At 42.0% G+C, this 19,747-nt stretch overlaps 7 protein-coding genes across 11 annotated transcripts; 3 read left to right on the top strand and 4 right to left on the bottom strand.

Annotated features, from left to right (window-relative positions):
- Nucleotides 1–817: 817 nt before the first annotated feature.
- On the bottom strand, nt 818–2,246 carry LOC105696356. The gene is made up of 3 exons (XM_012418772.2): nt 1,431–2,246; nt 1,178–1,340; nt 818–1,081 (listed from the first exon to the last, which is right to left on the bottom strand). The coding sequence occupies exons 1-3, from the start codon at nt 2,082–2,084 to the stop codon at nt 891–893; spliced, it is 1,008 nt and encodes a 335-aa protein (XP_012274195.1). The 5' UTR covers nt 2,085–2,246; the 3' UTR covers nt 818–890.
- Nucleotides 2,247–2,456: 210 nt separating this feature from the next.
- On the top strand, nt 2,457–3,232 carry LOC105696567. Of its 2 annotated transcripts, none has more exons than XM_012419138.1 (3): nt 2,457–2,769; nt 2,845–2,994; nt 3,063–3,232. In XM_012419138.1, the coding sequence occupies exons 1-3, from the start codon at nt 2,684–2,686 to the stop codon at nt 3,205–3,207; spliced, it is 381 nt and encodes a 126-aa protein (XP_012274561.1). In that variant the 5' UTR covers nt 2,457–2,683; the 3' UTR covers nt 3,208–3,232. The 2 variants fall into 2 exon arrangements, with proteins under 2 accessions (XP_012274561.1, XP_012274559.1); XM_012419136.1 differs by having other exon boundaries at nt 2,839–2,994.
- LOC105696373 (2-amino-3-ketobutyrate coenzyme A ligase, mitochondrial) lies at nt 3,192–4,972 on the bottom strand. Its single transcript, XM_012418792.2, has 6 exons — nt 4,645–4,972; nt 4,280–4,566; nt 3,991–4,197; nt 3,710–3,902; nt 3,468–3,645; nt 3,192–3,390 (listed from the first exon to the last, which is right to left on the bottom strand). Exons 1-6 carry the CDS (start codon nt 4,861–4,863, stop codon nt 3,233–3,235), a joined length of 1,242 nt encoding a protein of 413 aa, XP_012274215.1. The 5' UTR covers nt 4,864–4,972; the 3' UTR covers nt 3,192–3,232.
- On the top strand, nt 4,918–7,902 carry LOC105696355. 2 transcript variants are annotated; one of them, XM_012418770.1, is made up of 3 exons: nt 4,918–4,968; nt 5,448–7,669; nt 7,751–7,902. In XM_012418770.1, the coding sequence occupies exons 1-3, from the start codon at nt 4,919–4,921 to the stop codon at nt 7,801–7,803; spliced, it is 2,325 nt and encodes a 774-aa protein (XP_012274193.1). In that variant the 5' UTR covers nt 4,918; the 3' UTR covers nt 7,804–7,902. The 2 variants fall into 2 exon arrangements, with proteins under 2 accessions (XP_012274193.1, XP_023290206.1); XM_023434438.1 differs by lacking the exon at nt 4,918–4,968 and having other exon boundaries at nt 5,233–7,669.
- A 108-nt stretch (nt 7,903–8,010) lies between these two features.
- On the bottom strand, nt 8,011–10,227 carry LOC105696566 (actin-related protein 2/3 complex subunit 4). Its single transcript, XM_012419135.1, has 4 exons — nt 10,063–10,227; nt 9,423–9,749; nt 9,151–9,321; nt 8,011–9,059 (listed from the first exon to the last, which is right to left on the bottom strand). The coding sequence occupies exons 1-4, from the start codon at nt 10,063–10,065 to the stop codon at nt 9,054–9,056; spliced, it is 507 nt and encodes a 168-aa protein (XP_012274558.1). The 5' UTR covers nt 10,066–10,227; the 3' UTR covers nt 8,011–9,053.
- A 518-nt stretch (nt 10,228–10,745) lies between these two features.
- LOC105696547 lies at nt 10,746–19,565 on the top strand. Of its 2 annotated transcripts, XM_012419109.1 has the most exons (11): nt 10,746–10,801; nt 10,878–10,882; nt 15,602–15,867; nt 15,976–16,121; nt 16,237–16,451; nt 16,530–16,797; nt 16,861–17,223; nt 17,303–17,470; nt 17,571–17,784; nt 17,851–17,987; nt 18,064–19,565. In XM_012419109.1, exons 3-11 carry the CDS (start codon nt 15,612–15,614, stop codon nt 18,334–18,336), a joined length of 2,040 nt encoding a protein of 679 aa, XP_012274532.1. In that variant the 5' UTR covers nt 10,746–10,801; nt 10,878–10,882; nt 15,602–15,611; the 3' UTR covers nt 18,337–19,565. The 2 variants fall into 2 exon arrangements, with proteins under 2 accessions (XP_012274532.1, XP_012274531.1); XM_012419108.1 differs by lacking the exons at nt 10,746–10,801; nt 10,878–10,882 and adding an exon at nt 14,659–14,769.
- Nucleotides 11,331–13,472, bottom strand: LOC105696548 (phospholipid scramblase 2). 2 transcript variants are annotated; one of them, XM_023434436.1, is made up of 8 exons: nt 13,399–13,472; nt 13,163–13,273; nt 12,850–12,996; nt 12,531–12,742; nt 12,259–12,420; nt 12,016–12,162; nt 11,817–11,925; nt 11,331–11,414 (listed from the first exon to the last, which is right to left on the bottom strand). In XM_023434436.1, the coding sequence occupies exons 1-7, from the start codon at nt 13,457–13,459 to the stop codon at nt 11,872–11,874; spliced, it is 894 nt and encodes a 297-aa protein (XP_023290204.1). In that variant the 5' UTR covers nt 13,460–13,472; the 3' UTR covers nt 11,331–11,414; nt 11,817–11,871. The 2 variants fall into 2 exon arrangements, with proteins under 2 accessions (XP_023290204.1, XP_023290205.1); XM_023434437.1 differs by having other exon boundaries at nt 11,377–11,414; nt 12,045–12,162.
- Nucleotides 19,566–19,747: the final 182 nt, after the last annotated feature.

Here is a 19,747-nt window from a genome sequence, read left to right as displayed (position 1 = left end):
AATCGGGGCTCGGCCTCCCGAAATCCTTGCTCGATCTCATGAAATGTCCTTTCGAGTCTTCGCGCTCTCTCGTCGGCGAGTTATCGAAATCTGCAAGATTTTTTAGGGGAGTTGTAGTCGAACGAGCTAAAGGGTCTCGCAAGCTTTTCGCCTTTTCGTCGCGTATCACCTCTTTCAGCATGCAAGATATGAGCTCGTACCAAGGTAATCGCGATTCGTAAGGCCTGCCGATTTTCAGGCCTTTCAAGGTTCGCGACTGCTCTTCCTTGAAGCTGAGCCAGAAAATATTTCTCATTACTTTCTAGATGTTAATATTTCAACCTTTCCTTTACCTCGATTACCTTTCCGTCACATCGTTTAGCTGCAGGAGGCAGTCGTCGACCGATAATCCAGGTTGACCCAGGTCTTTTACGATCGATTCGAAAGCTTTGTTCTTCGAATTAGCGTCGCTGTATCCCTTGTCGTAGAGATTCCAAAGGCAGGGGTACTTCCGATACCCTGTCAACAGTCTCTCCGTAATCTCTTCGTTCCATTCGAATGGCATATCTCACGAGAGTCATTCCTCCGCGATGAACGCGGCTTTCCGTCGCGGCTTAATGTCGATTTTTTCTTCGGTTTTATTCTTTGACTTATTACACTGGTTACTAATTTTACCAAGGAATTATCAGCCGGGATCGCAGGAGGGAGGTTTAATTGGGTTTAATGTCAAAATCAGTGAAAATTTGTCGCGCAGGCAACGTCAAGGCACTTGACTCGACGAGTCGATTAGTGCGGAATTCGACAGAAATGAATTATCCAAAGTCATTGCCACGTATTTATTAATAAATATATAAATGCACAGGGGAAAGGAAAAATCACAGGCGATATCACAGTTGTCTTTATGGCTACGGTTATCTTGACAGGGGTGGTTGACACTCGCTGACGGGCAAGCCGCAGGCGCACATTTCTTCCTTGCAAGACTTCTTGCAGTCGCTGCAGCTGCAGCTGCAAATCTGCTCGTCGGACTCCGCATTCTTCGCGTTATCGAGCCGCTCTCTCGTTATCATGTCTTGTATCCTTTTCTCCAGGTCGATGGCAATTTCTGTTGCGTTCTCGAATCAACGCGGAGAGTTTCAAATGAATATTTATTCAGGATTTCGAGTATTCCGATTCCGACATACTTATACCGCATACGCACCAAAACCAAGGCTTCGAAGCTGGTAGGCGATGCACTTTCCGAACATGTCGAACTCGTCGCGTTTCCTCGATCCCGCTCCATCGACGTCCATTTGGGCGTATATCCCACTGTCCTTGACGCGTACAACGATTGCGGTGAAATATATAATTGACACAATACGACACTTAACTTGAGAAGAAAATCATACGAATTCTGAGTTAATGGCTAAAATTGAAAAGCCAGTATTGGAGAATTTCGAACTCGATGCGATTACCTTTGTGCGAAGAATTTCCTTATTCGGGTCACGACCGACAGCCACTGTGTGGACGTTTTTCGAAACCTGAGTCCATTTTGCGCAAGTCTTTGGTGCGCAAGATCTGTCTCCTCCGTTGCGAATAACGTTAGTTCTGGCCTCGGTTTGAGTCCAAGCTCCGGAAATCGACGCTTCTCCGGGATGGTCTCGGGAGATCTCTTGGGGAGATCTTCCCGACTTTGAGCGACGTCGGGGGCGAAATTCCTCGGGCGAATTCGCCGATCCCGTCTCGGATTTACATTCGGTGTACGAATTGCAATTGTCACTTCGACAGCGGAAATCGCCGACGCGGTCGCGAGAATTCGTCAGGGGGAATAATAATTCGTGCATCATTTCGAACCACAGAGCTTTCGGTTTATAGTAATCTCCGCTAGAAATGGCAGAGCTGATTTTGTAAAGTTCGTAGCAATATCGTTTCGTCACGAAGGAGATCCTCTTAACGCAATCGCACACGGTCAGTCCAGGAATGTTGAGGAAATCGACGATCTCCTTCCAAGCCTTAAGTTGGAGTTGTCCGCTTCCAAAATCTGGATGATATGGATCTCTGAAGCACTCGTAGCGACGATAGAGTGATATCAGCTTTGTCGTCAATTTCTCTGTCCACGGGACTGTCATTGCGCCTTTAACGGGGCGAAAAAATCTCTTAATCAAATTTCAAGGATAAGCTCCACCGTTTTAAAATTGAGTAACCAAAAATATTATTAACGATGCATAGGTACTTACACACGTCGGTTAATTATTTCGATTAATGACATTTTTCATGTTACGTGGAATTTCGCGCCGAACTTGGACTCCATGCCGAGCGACTTGGCCGATCGTGTCAGTCTACGGTTAATAATCTGTCAATCCTGTCAATTGTGCTTTGTGACATCGATGTAATAAGAAAGCAAGAAGGTCTTATTGGATCCTCCAAAATCTTTGAAAAAATACTACGTCGAATCGTGATGCCGGTTGCATAAAAGTGCATACCGTTACGTCAAAAGAAACATCATTGAAATCGACATAAACATTCGCACGATGTAATCTCCGAGTTTGCTCTAATCCTAAGTGCTCCTTTTTTGTTTTGAGTTTTCTCTGATTTACTGCTGATTTACTCATAGTGGGACTTGAAGAAGGGTCCGTATTGGGAATTATTTTAATTTTTTTATTTAGCCTTTACTTTCCAAAAATCGCGACTATCTTTCAAAAGTTCCAAGAACCAGAAGTGATTTGCGATGGGGGCCAATTGGTCCACTAGCAAAATGTACGAGGGGGAGTTTCCTTGTCAGAATTTTTACGCCAGGGAGAGAATTTCTGAAATGTAAGTAAAAGTGTCTAATTATCGATACCTCAGGGTGAAAGAGAGTTACAGAGAAATTCAATATCTAAGTTGCAGACCCCAATCGGAACCATGTATTCGAAATGTGACAAGATTCGTCGATTTCCTGATTTCCAACGTAAAAGGGCTCAAGGACGAGTTGAGAAAAATTGAGTACCACATATCTCTCTCCCAGTTTGAACGTCATCTTTTGGAGTATTCATACGAGTAAAAATAAAGATTCTACGTATCTCGTTAAATAAATACCTTGCTCTAAATTAATTTCAATTCCGCAGAACCTACGGATGGATGATGTTAATAATAGAAGACTGGGAAGGACACCTACTTGCCTTGCAACCTCAAGAAGAACCGACATCGTGGTCCTTCATCATCCAGAAGGAAAGAAAAAGAAACAAGACCTCGGATTATACCTTAGTTTAATATACCTTTATTTTCTATAGATATATCACCGAATAACAGCGAGTTTCTTTCCAATTTCTGTAAATGCATTCACCGCGAGGTCGATGTCGTCTTCCGTATGCGCTGCACTAATTTGCACCCGAATTCTGGCTTTGCCCATGGGAACCACCGGGTAGCTAAAGCCGATCACATAAATGTTCCTCTCTGAAAAATGTAGGAAAATTTCTATAACGACGTTCTAACTCTTTGAAAAATCTCATGTACACGGAAACATCTCATACCGAGCATTTTCTCAGCGAAAGTGGACGCCAACTTGGCATCTCCGAGCATGACAGGACTTATGGGATGGTTGTCACCACTTATTTTGAATCCAGCGGAAACCATTGAATTTCGAAAATGTTTAGTATTGCTTTCCAGGCGGTCCACGAACGTCGTATCCTTGGAGATGATGTCGAAGACCTGGGAAAGTCAATTAATGATTAATATTAGGTATCCAGTATTTTAATCATTATTTAAACCTCACTTTAATTCCCGTTGCGACAATAGGTGGAGGCAGCGAATTGGAAAATAAATACGGTCTGCTGCGTTGTCTGAGTAAATCGACCAATTCTTTAGGGCCAGTGGTGTAACCACCCTGAGCACCTCCAAGAGCTTTTCCCAAGGTGGAGTTGACGATGTCGATCCTACCTTGGCAATTGAAATATTCCTCGGTACCTCTGTAATCGGGTATCGCGGGTATTTCAATACAATTGCTTATTTAAATTTAACCGCAAGTACGGATTAAAAAAAAAATATGTTAATTACCTTCCAGTCCTGCCAAAGAACCCCGTAGCGTGACAATCGTCCACAAACGTCAAGCAATTATACTTTTTGGCAAGATTGACGATTTCCGGCAAAGGTGCCAAAGTGCCATCCATGGAGAAGACTCCGTCAGTCGCGATGAGTCGTAATCGAGAGGAAGAGTTTTCTCGAAGCTTCCGCTCCAAATCCGCCATATCTCGGTGGTTGTACCTGAAGAAAAATATCCATTGAATAGATACAATTTGAAGCGGACGGAAACATTTGCGAGGTATCGTTTTAAAGAAACGTTCACCTGAATCTTTTCGCCTTACAGAGTCGTATGCCGTCGATAATCGAGGCATGGTTGAGCTCGTCGCTGAAAACGGCATCTTCGGGGGACAAGAGAGTTTCGAAAATTCCAGCATTGGCATCGAAACACGAGGAGTACAGAATCGTGCTCTCCTTTCCGTGGAACTTTGCCACTTTTTCTTCAAGTTCTACGTGAAGATCCTGCGTGCCGCAGATGAATCTTACGGAGCTCAAGCCAACGCCATATTTGTCCAAGGCTTTCTTCGCCGCCGTTATCAGTTCTTGATTGTTCTGAAATAATTAAATTGACTTGCTCTTCGTCGTTGCAGCTTGGTAGAGTGTCGATAGATTTTTTTTTTTTCAACGTACCGCCAGTCCTAAATAATTATTCGCGCAAAAGTTCAGGACCTCCTGGCCGTTTGACAGGCGAATCTTTGTACTTTGTGCCGAGGCGATCGTTCTCTCCCTTTTCCAGGTCCCGGCTTCTTTGATGGCCCCCAATTCTGGTTGCAGAATCGCAGCGAGAGAGCTCGCATTTTTCCCAAGCAGAACTCGCCTCGAGAGAGGTCCTCGACTGGGGCACAACATCGTCGACGAAATGAAATCTCGACGAAGCGAGAGCGATACGCGCGAATTCGATTACATGATTACCGTGCCTGGCACCCGATGTTGGAAGAAGTTAAGGAGAGACCGGTTTGTAAACCCGTTTGCTTACTCGAGCCTTTCACGGTCGTCGTCTCGAGATAACCACACGCTTCTATAGATATCTCCAACTTTGTACTTTCTGTACTCTTTTATGCACACAACGTATAGATGTAATGTAGATTTTCTATCGATAATCACATTTTTATTTCCCGATCTTTCTGAACGCCTTGTACATTTAGTACACGTATACAAATTCCCGATGCCGTGACTCTTTTATTTGCTCGCGAATTAGATTGAATTAGATGACGGAAAATGTGGGAAAATGAAATGATCGTCTATAAAAATTGCCCGGAGTCTGATGGAATCGACGGAGTAAATGTAGCTTTTGAGAAAGGGGAATCAGAAATGGAAAACGCCATTAAATCGAGTACAGGAGAAATTCGAGATGAAATTAGAAAGAGCCGGAAAAACCCACGGATAATTGTTGAGCCTTCGGGAAATACAGCCAATGGATGTAATAATTTCAGAGCAAATTTCACGAAGAACGAGGTGATTTTCGCTCTGTCGAGAAATGCCGAGAGGGAGATAAACAGACTAAAGAAGAAGGGAATTGCAAGGGAACGTTACGAGGAATTATTGGGAGGATTGAATTTGAAAATCGATTCGATAGAATTCCGAAGGAGTTCTAAATGTGCCAAGGAAGATTGTTCGTTTAGACACGTAAATGGTAAAAAATCGAAATGTAACGTCTGGCATGAATTAGGCACTAAAGCTCCCCGGAGACGAGTTTCGGAACTGAACGACTTCGAAAAGGATTTGCTAAGAGCGGTCGTGAAAGAGCTTAGACGAACTCAAAGAAACGAAAGGACGACGTCTTCCTCGAATTTCGAAAAATCCCGACGATATTCGATTCCGACGAACGGAATGAGTCTTCAAACCGGGGAAAAGACGAAGAGATTTTCACCCAGAATGACGGCAGGCTCGGATAATGGAATACTCCATTTTTATAATAACTGGAATAATCCTTTCTGCGAGCCGTATTCGCCGAAAAAATATTTCGCAATGTCAAAAGGCAACCAAAATAGCGTGTCAAAAATGTTATACCAAGTCTTGCAAGGTCAGTTCGAGAAAGTTGAAAAATTATTGGGGGAATTTCAAAGCTCGAGAACAGAATGTTTGTTCTCTGAATTTTTGGAAAATGAAAGAGACGACGAAGTCGAGGACGAGGAAAACTTCGACCCTGGAGGACGGTGCGATGAATATTTATTTGTCGAAAGTACGAAGGAAACGGCATGTCAATGTGATGTACTTCAAGAAGAGGAAGCGAGAATCATTGCCAGCGGTAATTCTAGTTTGGATGTAAAAATTTTCATTCCTGCAAAAATGACATGTAATAGTTCCGTAGAGGTTGAATTTAATTGCAGAAACGATCGTTCTTGCGAAGATGTAGCGGTGGAGTGTAATATCGCAACATTCGATGACGAGGACGAGGACAAAATATTAGGAATCGATTCCGATTCCGATTCCATAAACGATGATCCGAAAGAGTCACTGAATTGGCCCAGAGGTGTACAACAACCTGGAATCGAAGATTCTAAGCCCAGTCTTCAATTGCAGAATACCTTAATCAATGCTATTTTCGAGTCCCTGAAAAAATATGGATACGCCATTGCGACGAGAGGAAAATCGATGGTAGAAATACGAGATGATTCCAGAAAATCATGGCACGAGGAAGAAATGGATAATCTCGAAGAAAAATGTACAGAAACTCAAACGGATTTAGCGGAAGAAGAGATTGAGAAGTTGAAACCGCGTAAAACTTCAAGTTTCGTTATCGGCAACAGTTTCCCCGAGAAAACTCAGGAGACGTTCGCTCGGACCGAGGAACTTACTTTCGACAGAGAATCGGTAAATGATGAAAAATGTCAGGACGATACGAATATAAATGTCGATTGCTGTTACGAGAACAAAGACAACTTAAACGAGTCGAAAAAGGGATCGAACGGTAGATTCTATCGGTGGATTAATTTATTGACAGGCTGGCTCGGAAGGAACATGACCTGTCCTAAGGGTAAAGAGGGCGTGTTCCAAATTGACTCGGTTTTAGCGAATCATCTTCCCGATGATTTCGAGGACTCCGAGCTTCTAAAAAAATTGGACTCCGTGAAGATGCTGCTCAAAAATACAGAGGAATCTTTCGAAGAATTGAAAAGGGAATTAGGGGGCAAGAAGGACGTCAGTAAGGACATTGAGGTCGAAAATCGAATAAATCGGGAAAGCTCGTGCCAAACTGCGTCCATTGACGAAAGTTTCTACGGTGACCCGATTATTCCACAAATTGGGTCGATGGCTCGATTTGCCGAGGCGAGTCTGAACGATTTGAAGGATTCCAACGCCAAGGAAACCCTCTTAAGAGTAATAAGGCACTTCGAAAATATTCTTCTGCAAGGTACAAAGCCTCCGGAGGCAGTTGTCGATTTCTCATCGAGTTTAGATAAGTCGGAAAAAGAAGTGCAGGTTTACGAGGTACAGGAAAAATACGTCGATACGAAGAGTACAATAAACGATAAATATTATGCCACGGAAAATGCATATGAAAATTACCCCAAGGTGGACGCTTCCGAGGTCAAATGTAATAATTCAACGAATGCCAATGTGGCGATAAATTGGAGGACTTTGAAAATAACGGAACAAGCCGTGAATCATTTCTCAAATTATGTCGTCTCAGAACTGCTACGTCTTCCACCAAGTAGTTACCAAATATTATTTAATGCTATAAAAAAAATTAAAGTGTATTCTTTAGAGTTTAAGATTTTTTAATCATTTTCAGAGGCTGCAAGAAGAACACGGGAAAGAATTGAAAATCTCATTGACAATGTTTAAACAAAATGTGTGAATGATGCCGAGTGACGAGTACTTGCTTCGGGTGATACGATAACGGTAATACGTGATAATTCTTATAATTTAACCGGTATCGCTCAGTAGAGAATCATTCGTGAGGAAAATCAGTGATGTCGAGAAATGATGGGCTTCAAAGAAGGAATGTGGAATTTAGGACTGTCTATCAGCTAACTAAGGAAATTGTGAATATACACATTCACTCTAACTTTATTATAAATATAAGACGATGGAACACGGTCCGGTGTGTTTAGTAATTATAGACAGTACCACAGGCCACAGAGCGTACTTATGTTATAGTCACAGTTACAATCTTCCGCTTCGGTTAGGCTATATGAGGTTTTGGCAGTCATTAAAACTTAATGAAACAAAGTATCATTGGACGTTTGTAATGGCGAAATATCGCGATTCAATTAAATACTAGTTAAAAAATGCTGTGAGGTGCCGTGACTCTTTGGTCACATACGTTATCACATTATTTCAATGTCCGGTACACTTAAACATCTTTTGCCATTCACACTTATCATACAGATACTTGCAAAGTATTCAAGGAAATAAACATCTTCGAGGCGATTAGTTTCGATTATGAAATACGTTGTTCTTATTTGGATTTGTAAATACACTACTTTTTTAATGCAAAGTAATCCTCGATGTTCACGTTTTGGATGGAAAAGGGGGACACTCTATTAGGTTTCATTAAATTAGTAAAATTTCCGACTAAGGAAATCTTATATAGCGGTATTAATTTCACATATTATCGCATTAGTATGTAAAACATTCATTATTGCACATACAGACTGCTTGGAACACCTCATAAGTTTCTTGAATAATCACCCGATGTTATGATTACCTCGTGCCTCTTAAAATTCGCGAGATAGGATTCTATTCCTTTTCTTGTGATTTTCCCATTGTATACAAAAAAAAAACTTTGCACAATTAAGAAACTAAATTATAACTGTACATGCAACATTGTATAGTTACTAGAACAGCACAGATCAAATTTTCTGTGCCTATTTTATGAAATTCGAGAAATAAAACATGATGAATAAAGTAAGTCAATATTAATATACAAAATAATAGAGGAAGAGAGATAGAAAAAAAAAGAGTGTACTCAACACGCCGATCATCTACACTAACACCTTCCGTTTCCATTACCACTATCTTCTTCGCTCCTCTCCCGTACGTCTCGTTTGATCGCTATCTAATTTTTTTTAAACCCGGTGTTGGATGACTGATTAAAACTGTAAAATAAAACATTAATTTACTTATATGGTTTCAAATTATAAAATAAACTACAGATAAATAGTAATCATCGTTCCATATAATACTGACTCTTTTCAAGAATTCTTCAGCACAGATCCGAGCTCTAGCATTCATTGATAATTTCATTTCACTGATCTCTCGGTCGATCTCTTCCATAAAATAGATCACAAAATCCACTATTTTGTGTTTGAACATTTGTTCCACATGAATATTAGTGATTAAGAAACTTATATCATATCCCTAAAAAGAAAATGCATTGTGCAAATCAAAATGATAAGTAAACTATCTGCATTAAAATACTATTTTTAAATCAATAATATTTCAAGTCAAGTTCAACAGACCTCTATAGGTTTCCTCCTAAGGATTATAAAATTTTCAGCTCGCATCATCATGAATCTTGTGAATTTATGACAAAGAATCTTTTCAAGGTCATCTGCTTGCTTAACGGCTATGCTTATTCGCATACTGTTAACGCTCGATTCGATCAAAACCTTTTCCTTCTCGTTTCTGCTTATAAGAACAGGAGTTAATAACAGTTCCTTGCTTTCTCTGACTTCGACCTCTGGTTTATTGTGCTTCTCGACTACTTGTGACGAGAAATTCTCCAAGCACATTGCAGCCGTGAGTGTACGTCTCACTGCCGTCAAGTAAGGCTTCAAGGTACCGGACTGCAAAGTACATGAAGAATGATTAGACAACTTCATAGTTGTCTCATTAATATTATATATGAAAAAACATAAATTTCGCAGTGTTTCACATTTCCATAAGAATAAAATACTTAGATATGAACTTGTCTCATCCTAGCATGCTTAAATGATATGAAACAATACCGTACTCGGCGATCTACTATTACAACAATTTAAATAGATGAAATTGAAAAAGTAATTATCGCCATCGTTAATGAATGATTATGAAGCGGATCCAACCTTAGCAGAACTGACATTTCAAAATTCATACTTCTAGATCAATGTAAAAACTTACCATTTTCCTTGTTGGTTACCAGAAAATAATTCACTGGGTATATTTTCGTTGATTTTGTCGGTACAACTTAATAAAATTACCGGGAACAGTCAAGAACACGTGAAAAATGACACATTACGTATAGTGTGTACAACAAGGGCTGGGTTAGACTTCCATTAAGGAAGATTTACAACAGAAACGGATAGGAGAATTACTCACAACATAGAGTAGCAACAGAAAGAGAATGAGAGGCTCCATGTTTCATACTGTGTAGTCACCTACTTCTTCGCGCTGAAACTCATCCATATTTAATATGAACATGCTTCTTCTTACTTGCTAGTCTTTTTAAAAAAGGAATACCATTCTATTACGCGTCTAAGTTCATCGGCCGTAATTCGGCTTTATAGTTAAAGATCCCATGTTTTCTCCAAAATAAAATCTTCAGATCTCAGTAAAGTCAGTGTTCAAAGAATTGATTTACACGTTGTGAAAGAAGTTGACTAAATACTGTCCAGCATGGTTGGATGTTTTTGGAGGACATGCCATGGTGTTAACCAATCCTTAAATAAAAGTGGATAATCCTTTATTTACTATAATATTCCTAAATACACCTTGTATTAAAACATTTATTTATGTATTTATTTATTTTCCCTTACAGTGAGGACAGCGAGAACTTTTCTAAAGTCAGGTGCCATTTGCACTTCCCAATTATCCAGATCGTCGACACAAGCTCAACCTAAAACTGAAGAAACTACAGACAGTAAGATGATACGAGTTTCCACATATGCGCTATCGATATCAAGAGCGACCAATATTACGTTTTGTTCTCATTTCAGGTGCGGTAAGTGGGTTGATAGATCCAATGAAGCGACGAGATTTTTTTGAGCTCGGCAACTTGTTCACCATAAGAGATTTATATAACGCTAGAGTACATTTTGGCCATAAAGAAGGCACGCTAGATGACGGAATGCGCCGCTTCTTATTTGGATCACGATTAGGCCATTTAATAATCGACTTGGATCAAACCGCAGAACTCTTACAAGAAGCATTAAATTTTACCGCTCACATTGCATTTAGAGGTGGAATAATCTTATTCTTTGCTAGAAGCCCACAATTTTCGTATCTCGTTGATAAAACGGCAAAGGAATGCGGCGAGTTTTCCCACACAAAAATATGGAGGAAAGGAACATTCACGAATGCTGAAAAAGAATTTAAGGCAACGACGCGGCTTCCAGATTTATGCATTTTTATTACTTCGCACGATACCATTCTTCAGCAACATACCGCAGTTAAAGATGCTGCACAAATGTGTATACCTACAGTCGGAATCGTCGATACAAACTGCAGTCCGCGTCTCATAACTTATCCAGTCCCTGGAAATGACGATTCCATAGATTCCATAGAACTTTATTGTAAATTGTTCAAGGAAGCCATTTTAAGAGGTAAAACTGCTAGAAAATTAATACGGACTCGTCTATCGAGCTAATAGCGAATAAATTGTTTTATTTTTTGCAAGTGATCAAATAAAGAAGTTAATTACAAAATGAATTAAATCTAGTTATCGAATATTCAGGAATTCTCATTCATGACCTAACTGCGCGATTCTATTCATCATCGATGTTACGACGACGTCATGCTTTTTCTCTAAGTTTCCACTTCCTCTACCAAATGCAAATTATTTCTGAGGTAGATTATCGTATAAGAGTTACTTTTGTACACGAATTGAAAGAGTTCAATTACTTGCAATGCAGCCTAACGTCTCCGAATAGACATACCGAAATGTAAAGATACTCCGTGCGATGCTGTCGGTTCTGTAGAAATTGACTAGTCTCAATTTGTTCGATGTCTTCTAGATTTCTTGTAACGCCCAAAGTATAAGTATTCCTGTAACGTGAATCCGTACAATGGGATATATAAAATATCCAAAATATTAATCGAATCCCTGCCACACATCGTAGATAAGAAAAAAATTACCAAAAGAAACGAAGCACCAAGTAACAGACCCTTTAATTTCACATTCATGTCTGCTGGGACCGTAAGAAGTAGAACATATTCTACGAGAAGATGATCCCAGTGATGTATCAAGGATGCCACCTGATGCGTTCCATCCAAAGATAAAATCTGCGCACAAATGAGAACATATTTTATCCCTTGGCCGGAAAGTAATCAAAAGTCAGGATTAACATCTGAAAATATTCTCACGGATAACTACTGTACCTGAAACTGCGATTCCTCGTAAATGCAACAGCAACCGACGCTAGGTCCGCTGATTTTGTAGAAAGGTGCGCGTTTCTCGTCGTAAACGGTGAAGCTCAATCCGAACAACGAGAAGTTCTGCTCCACGCTTCCAATCGGTTCGGAACTCTCTACCGTCAGTTTCTACAGATAGATTGAAAGCATGACATTTAATCATTCACCTTTGGATTCTATAAGTGGAAAATGGCTTTATTGAACTTGAAACCTTCGAATGATTGCATTTCAACGCTTACGTGCAACAAGCCCGGGACGCATCCCCAAGTGATGGGCTTTCTAAAGGTGAACGCAACTTGTCCAGTCGGATCCACGGCTTTCAGGGTGAATCCCCTCGAAGAGCCCAGGACGTCCCTTTGACATTTCGTCGATGTTTCGGTTACCAGAAATAACGTCTCCGCTCTTGGGACTTTGATCTTGTACTGGTTCCCCGAATCGGACTGACCCAAGACTGTCGGAATGAAAAATCTTTCACGGACTCCGCGATTTGGGAACTCTCCCGTGACATCGGGCAGGACACGAGAAAGGGGGGAACCTTCGAGAATATTTATTACGCACGAGTACTCAAATCGACGACGGGCTGAATCTCCAATTGTTCGGTGCCAGCTAGGAAGGAAGATCCGAAAATCACGCTTAACTGCGATCTAGGGGTTGAAACCCAGTCCACCGTATTTACAGGGAAGGGCGTTCTAGGTGGCTGATTACCTGTCGTGAAAAAACGTCTTATAAACTAGGTACACTAAATTTAGGCGACATTTCCCCGCCGAGAATTTCTATCGGTCGATGTACGAGCTCGACACGGGAATTGAATTTCTTCTCTCCGCGAGACTTGCGTCGATTATTATTTATTTTTTGGAGAAGGTTCTCTTACCGAGCCTATGTTGCGGCTGAATAGTGATGACTCTCGAGTTCGAATATATCGGCGGGTGGACGTGCTCCTCCGAGTGCGTTAAATTCGGTATTTCGTTGCCAGATTCTGAAACTGGAGATGCGGACTTGCTCATCCCGACCGGAAATTCCTGATTATTTAATACTTATCAAAAAGAGAAGTGGATATCTCGGAAGCGCACTTTCGAAATGAGGGAAAAGGATCGCTCGGTGAATTACCGGATCTGGTGGACGAGGTGGGCGGCTCGTCGCTTCCCATGGTTGGAAATGCTCGTGGCATTCTCAGGAAAGCCTTAACACGCGACTGCGGTGTTGCCTCGTGAAAATTTCCGGCTTATCTCCTTTCGATAAGCATTATCGTCGACATCGGCTATCGTTAGATCCTGCGACGTGATCTCCAGATGAGCGGCCGGATCTTCAAATTATTCCCTTTACTTTGACTCTCCGTGAGAAGTCATTGCGCGTTATCGAGAACGACGATACACCAAAGCGATCGAACGTTTCCCTCGAGAAGGGCAACGGTGTCCCTTGAAAATCCCGTTGGCCCTTAAATGCACGTTTTTCGTATAAATTTTGTAATTGAAAAATTGCAAAATACTCACGTCGTGTCCGTCCCAATGCCATCGGCACCCTACTCGCAAAAATGCATAGCTGCGGACGGAGGAATTAAGGTAAGTATGCACGCCAGCAACGCCTGTAACTCGTCCAAGCCAATTACTCGCCATTGGATCGGCCCTGGACATGAAACGTTTAATCAATTATTAATTAAAATACCTCCCGCGTCTCTACCGATTACAACATCTCCGGACTTCTTTCAGCTCCCGAAGGACTCGCCTCTTTCAATCCTGGAACGCTCACCGTCGTTCGTCGAACGAGAATCGATAGTACCAGGTAGTGGTATTATCAACCGAGAAAACTCGGCGGATTTTCTAGTCCAGGGCAAATACGAGGAAAACTCAGAAAATACGATACCGCGGGTAATGCGACAATATTCCGTAGTTTGGATTAGGGCTTGCGATTTTTTCTTCAGCGTTCTAAACTTGGATGGCGAAAAGATGTAACGAGGTCAAACGGTCGCAAAATCGATCGAAAACTGCAACAGTCAAGGGCAGTTTTAACATAAAATATTTAATATAAAATATCTCTACCGTGAATTACATTTTACGATTGTATTTTCGGATTTTAACAGAAATATCGTAGGGAAGCTTTTCGTGTTTCTTTCTTCCGTATTTCGTGGCGGTTGATTAAATTTCTTCTCATGGAGTCAGGGAACGTCTCATCTCGGTCAGAAGGATTCGACTTGAAAAAAGGTTCGCTCGTATTTTTCTTCTCCTTCTTTCGTGGCGATCTCTCGGGCACTCCCCGCGTCTTACTTGTTGCTGCGACCCGGAAGACGGCATGCGCGGTTCTATCGATTCGACCACCTACTATAAAATCACCGAGGACGGTGGAGGTGGCGAACAGAACGCAATAGGATCGCGAGCTGATTATTCGGGAGATAATTTCACGAGACTTCGAAATCGGGACAGCATCGTTCGATAAAGGACCGGCCGGCGTTGCGCATCGAGTGGATGGCGATATAGGAACAGGGTAAGTCCCGTTCTCTTCGACTGCTTCATCGAAATCCCTCGAAGCTCGTTTTCCTAGGCATCTTCCTTCCTCCTCGTCCAACGATGTAACCCTTCATCCGCGACGTATCCATCAAAATAAAAACGGTAGAAGTGGCTTTCCGATGTCCTTGAAAAAATTTGCATACATCGATCGAGTTTCAATCTACATCTGGTCGATGACTCGGAGTACTTGGGTGCGATCTCCTCGGTGACAATCCCTCGCAATTTGATTGCAACAGTCGTCCCCGATGTTCTCTGACCAAGTGCGGGCAAACCGAGAGAATCCGCGATGGGTCGGTGCGTCTTTAAGCTTTGTCTGAAAAAAATGCAAGGTAGAATCGGTGGTAAGCTTTCAGGGCAGCGATAGGAAGATATTTAATAGAAAATATCATTCGAGTACTTCCAAGGGTGGAAGTTCTTTCGGGATCCGATGTCCATATGGTGCACCTTAGGGTGACAAAACATGGCCGCCGTGGCCGATGGCTCCTCGAAGAAACTCCGAGCAGGTCCTGGGGTTTGCGCCGATGACCTCCACGCCCATGGCTCCGTAACGATGAGAAAAGATGGCGATAACATCGTTAGAACTTGAATTCGAGCGAACTTCCGAGCGAAATTGATGGAACGATGCCCATGGATGGCCGAAGGTCGCAATCGATGAGCGGCGAAACGCGGACCTACGTTCTCTCTCGTCACGTTTATATATGTATAATAAACCTTTCGGAAGCTCAGGAAAATGTTTCCAGCGGAATCCTAGAATTTCCTAGAATTTCCTACAATTTGATATAAGAGATGAGGGGGACGTTCATTTACAGATTTGTCAAAATGTTACCGGAAAGCTCGATTTTCGCGCTGATCCTCGGGCTGGCAGCTGCTCTTGGACCCGCACCCCATCAGACCGACGAAGATTCCATGTTGAGCGCCTTGAACGCTGTCACCAGGAAACAAAGATCCCTGGATCACAATCCTCAGGAGTTTTACGACAACCTGCGATCACTGAAGTATCGCGACGGCGTGGCGGAAAGGAAGCTGCAGAGAGATCTCTCCGATGACCAGGACGACTTGGAATTCCTGCCACTCGGTAAAATCGTTCTCCCTGAAAATTAAGAACATTTCCATATAGTCAATCATTCGTTGAAGCAAACGTTTAAATATTTTATACCGAAATAATTCCTCGTTTAACATGTAGAAAATGGGCAGTTGGAGACTGTGGGAGATGGTTTTGAAAAAATGATGCCTTCCAATCATTGGGGCGACAAGAGCTCCGACCGTAACGCGAAGAACAAGTTATTGGAAAGGGCTCTGATCGATTACCTCGAAAATCTGGGCAACCAGGTGATTCTATAATATTTTCACAAACTTTATCCGTAATTTTTTTCAAAGAATTTCATTCCTGAATATCGAATCGGAGGTTGAGCTTGGTCTGACTTAAACGGGGATTTTCACTTAGGATGAGAGTATTCCGTTACCACTGCGAGAACGAGAACGAAGTGAAAATTACAAGAGGGATGCAGACGACGACCGACGCATGAACGACAAACAGCTGATGAAGATGATTCTGGAGGAAGTGCAGGAAGAATCCCCTTACAGACGAGTAGTCCTCGAAGACGATGGCGGCCTGGAGATGATTCCTTCCTTGGACGTCCCGGATAACAAGCCATACAGGTGAGTACACTTTCTTCTGGAAATTTAAAATATATAAAAAGTCTGATACATATTTTTTAATCGATATGCGTTACTTAGAGGTAGCATCCCGAGTGGACTCATGTCATGGGGTGATGCCATGGACGGGCAAGAGATTTTAAAGGATCGAAACCGGGAGGAAGACCAGAACGAAGCATCCGATCGGGAACAAAATGTTTTGTACTTGGAACCGGCAGAAAGGAGGAACATCAATGCTCGTTATCCCCTGGGGCGCGATTATGAAACGTATAGAGATTTAGCGAAGAGGTTCCCTGTCGCGAAGAGGAGTCCGAAACCCTTGCAGAGCAAAAAACAGACGGACCCTAAGGTAATTCGTTTTCGGGAAAAGACAGCCAGCTAATAATATTATAAAATCAATATTTTCTTTCAGGTGGCTCAAGATCTCGGAGCATTATTTGGAACCGAAACAACGAAGAACCATTCCGAGAGCCAAGAACACGACCACGGGCACGAGGGCGATCATAATCGAACTCAGACAAACGCTCAAGATCACGATCACGCTCATCGTCACGACCAAACCTCGGAATCTCCAAATGAAACCACTCCGGCGAAAGGACAAAAAGATGTAACGACGTCCCCTAAACCGAAGGAACGTTCTATAAAGGTCCAGAAAAAAAGCGTCGACTGGTCTCAGTACTTTGGAATAGATCGAAGGAAAAAGAAAGCTGCCCTGCTTGCAAGACCAGGAACTCAGAATCAGGATTACGAATGGCTGTTGCAACGATATTACAAGGTACATACATTGCTCTTCCTAGGATATTTTCTAAGACGCGTATTATAAAAATAAGTTTCCTTTTACCGTTGATCTCCAGACGATGGCGGAGAATTTAAAGACGCCCGAGGCAACGGATGAAAAAGACGGAAGCGAAAAAAGGGACAAGCTGCAACAGATGGACGATCGGTTGAAGAATATCAAGAACCTGATGATCGACGAGGCTTTAAAGTACACTGGATCGGAAGACAATACGGACTCGCAAGAGGTAAAACATTATTTATTTATATTTAAGAATGTCATGAAAAAAAAATATATATATATACATATCGGAAGTATTCTCATTTTGTCATCGTACATCGCTTAAGGTAAAAGACAAGATCATGGCTCGTCTGGCTGCTGCGTACTCTTTGGAAAAAATGATCAGAGCTTTAAACGAGCTAAGAAACAACGTCGTGGCCCAAAGGGAGAGTCAGAAAGCAGAGGCAACGCAGAATAATCTAACGTCCGATCAGCAAAACGGTAACGAAGGAAGAAATGAAGATAAGCGCGGCAACAAAGACCTGGTAGAAGCCGAAGAAGGTACCAATGGACAAATACATCGAAAGATGATTCTATCGATAGGATCTAAAGAGTGATCTGTTTTAGATCCTGACGAATTAAGGAGAAATTGCCCGGAAGTCGAAGTGATCGAGAGGCGGTGCAAAGCTCTGGAATATTTCTCTGGAGACAGATCACAGGTCCTCTTCATCCCGTGCGTCCTTCATCAGATCTGCCGAGCTTGCGTGAGCATAAACAGTTTTCCGATATCGTAGAACCTTGCCGAAAATAAAATGTATAAAATGTATCCTTATCGTGCAGGTCGACGAAAGCGAATGCATCTCAAGTTTTGCAGCGGAAACGGCCAAGATTTGCGCAGCCAAAGATGCCGCAGAAGGGAGAGAGTCAGGAGAATGGTGCGGAAGAACGGCCATGGTGATGTCCCATCTGACGCAAGTTCCATCCGCGTCGCTCTGTCATGCCGGCAATAATTGTCTTCGACGTTTCCGCTATAGCCACCATTACCTCCATTATCCCACCTATAAGTCCAGGAATCACAATGATTATGACGTCGCCATTCCAACGAGACGATAAGGTGGAAGTAGATAGATGATCGTTTAGTCGTTCGTGCACGAGCCGGGAATTACTTTGCCTAATTGACTCTTTGAATCGTACTCTGTTTAGAGACGAATCAAAAAGATTTACTTTCTACCGGTCTCTACAAAAACAAAGTAGCGACGTCTCGTTTGTCGCGATTCTTGTCCTAGATTAACTTAGCTAAAACGAAAATGGCCTCAACCACGAGAGAATCGTTTGAACAGGGTAGATGTCGTGCTTGAAAAAGGTCCCGTTAAAAGATATCGTTGTACACCTCGACTTGGAAGCACGTAACGACTGGACGAAGATATTTACCTGAAGATTCAGCCGGCTGATCTCATTTTAGAATTCGTGTTGACTTTTAACGTTGCCTTTCATAATGCATGGAGGGAAGTCGAGGCCCTTGAAGCGTCCGTTTGCGGTGTATGATTCTCGAGAAGGATATTCTTCCTAAACGTATCGAACTTTACTCAACGGTCAAAATATTCATTTCCGTGCGAAGCTATTAACGTCAAATTATTTGGCTCGTATATCAGATAATAACTACTCGATACGCATCATCGGCCCAGCCAGCCGTACAGAGATTATTAAGTTTTGCAATTATTCAATCTCTTGATATATAATAATTTCGAGACGATCGCCATTGTCTGCCCGTAAAATTGTTTAAAGGATCGCTAGACAAGGTACGGTATGATCGACGTGCACCTTGAAACGGTAACAGAAAAAATCCACTGAAAGTCACAGACAGATACGGTTAATGATATTTAAAATATAAAAAGTATTTAACCGACTTAATTGTACGTCCACGTTGGAAACGGTACATCACAGCGGCCGTACGTGAATAAATGTATCGCGAGCTGGGACAACGAATGTATGTACGTGCAATCGCGCTGATTATATGGAAAACTCTTCTTGACGAATGCCAGGGAGCTACAAGTGGCATCGTTTTACATTTCGAGCCTACACCGCGGAAAACCAAAGAAAGTCGTACTCCTATATTGAACTTACGTCCAAAAAAAGGCCACGAAATCGACAAACCGTGCGGGAAAATTCATTCGCACGCGTGGGACGAAACAGTGAGTCTTAAGTGAAAACTATGATCCTGTATCACATTAGTGTTTATCTCCAACAAAGATAATTGTCCTATCTATATTTATGTTAACTTCATGGACGCGTACTATATATATATTCGACGTAATACAAATAAAAAATATATTTAAACATAATTGTATTCTATTCGACTTCTTCGCCGTTAGACTCGGTCGATTACTCTTCTATTCTAAATTGAACTGAATTTGTTTTCTTCCGCAGATAATGAGGAAATCTCATATCTGTAAATTCAAAATGTCGCATCTGAAACGATGTCCGTTAATTCTCTGTTATTATTCTCCGCACTCTCGTCGACGGT

The sequence above is a fragment of the Orussus abietinus genome, unplaced genomic scaffold, assembly GCF_000612105.2.
Source record: "Orussus abietinus isolate OABI.00-Male unplaced genomic scaffold, Oabi_2.0 scaffold15, whole genome shotgun sequence".
In the NCBI taxonomy this organism is placed as follows: Eukaryota; Metazoa; Arthropoda; class Insecta; order Hymenoptera; family Orussidae; genus Orussus; species Orussus abietinus.
Note: the sequence above shows the minus strand (reverse complement) of the source record. Positions and strands in the feature narration are given on the sequence as shown.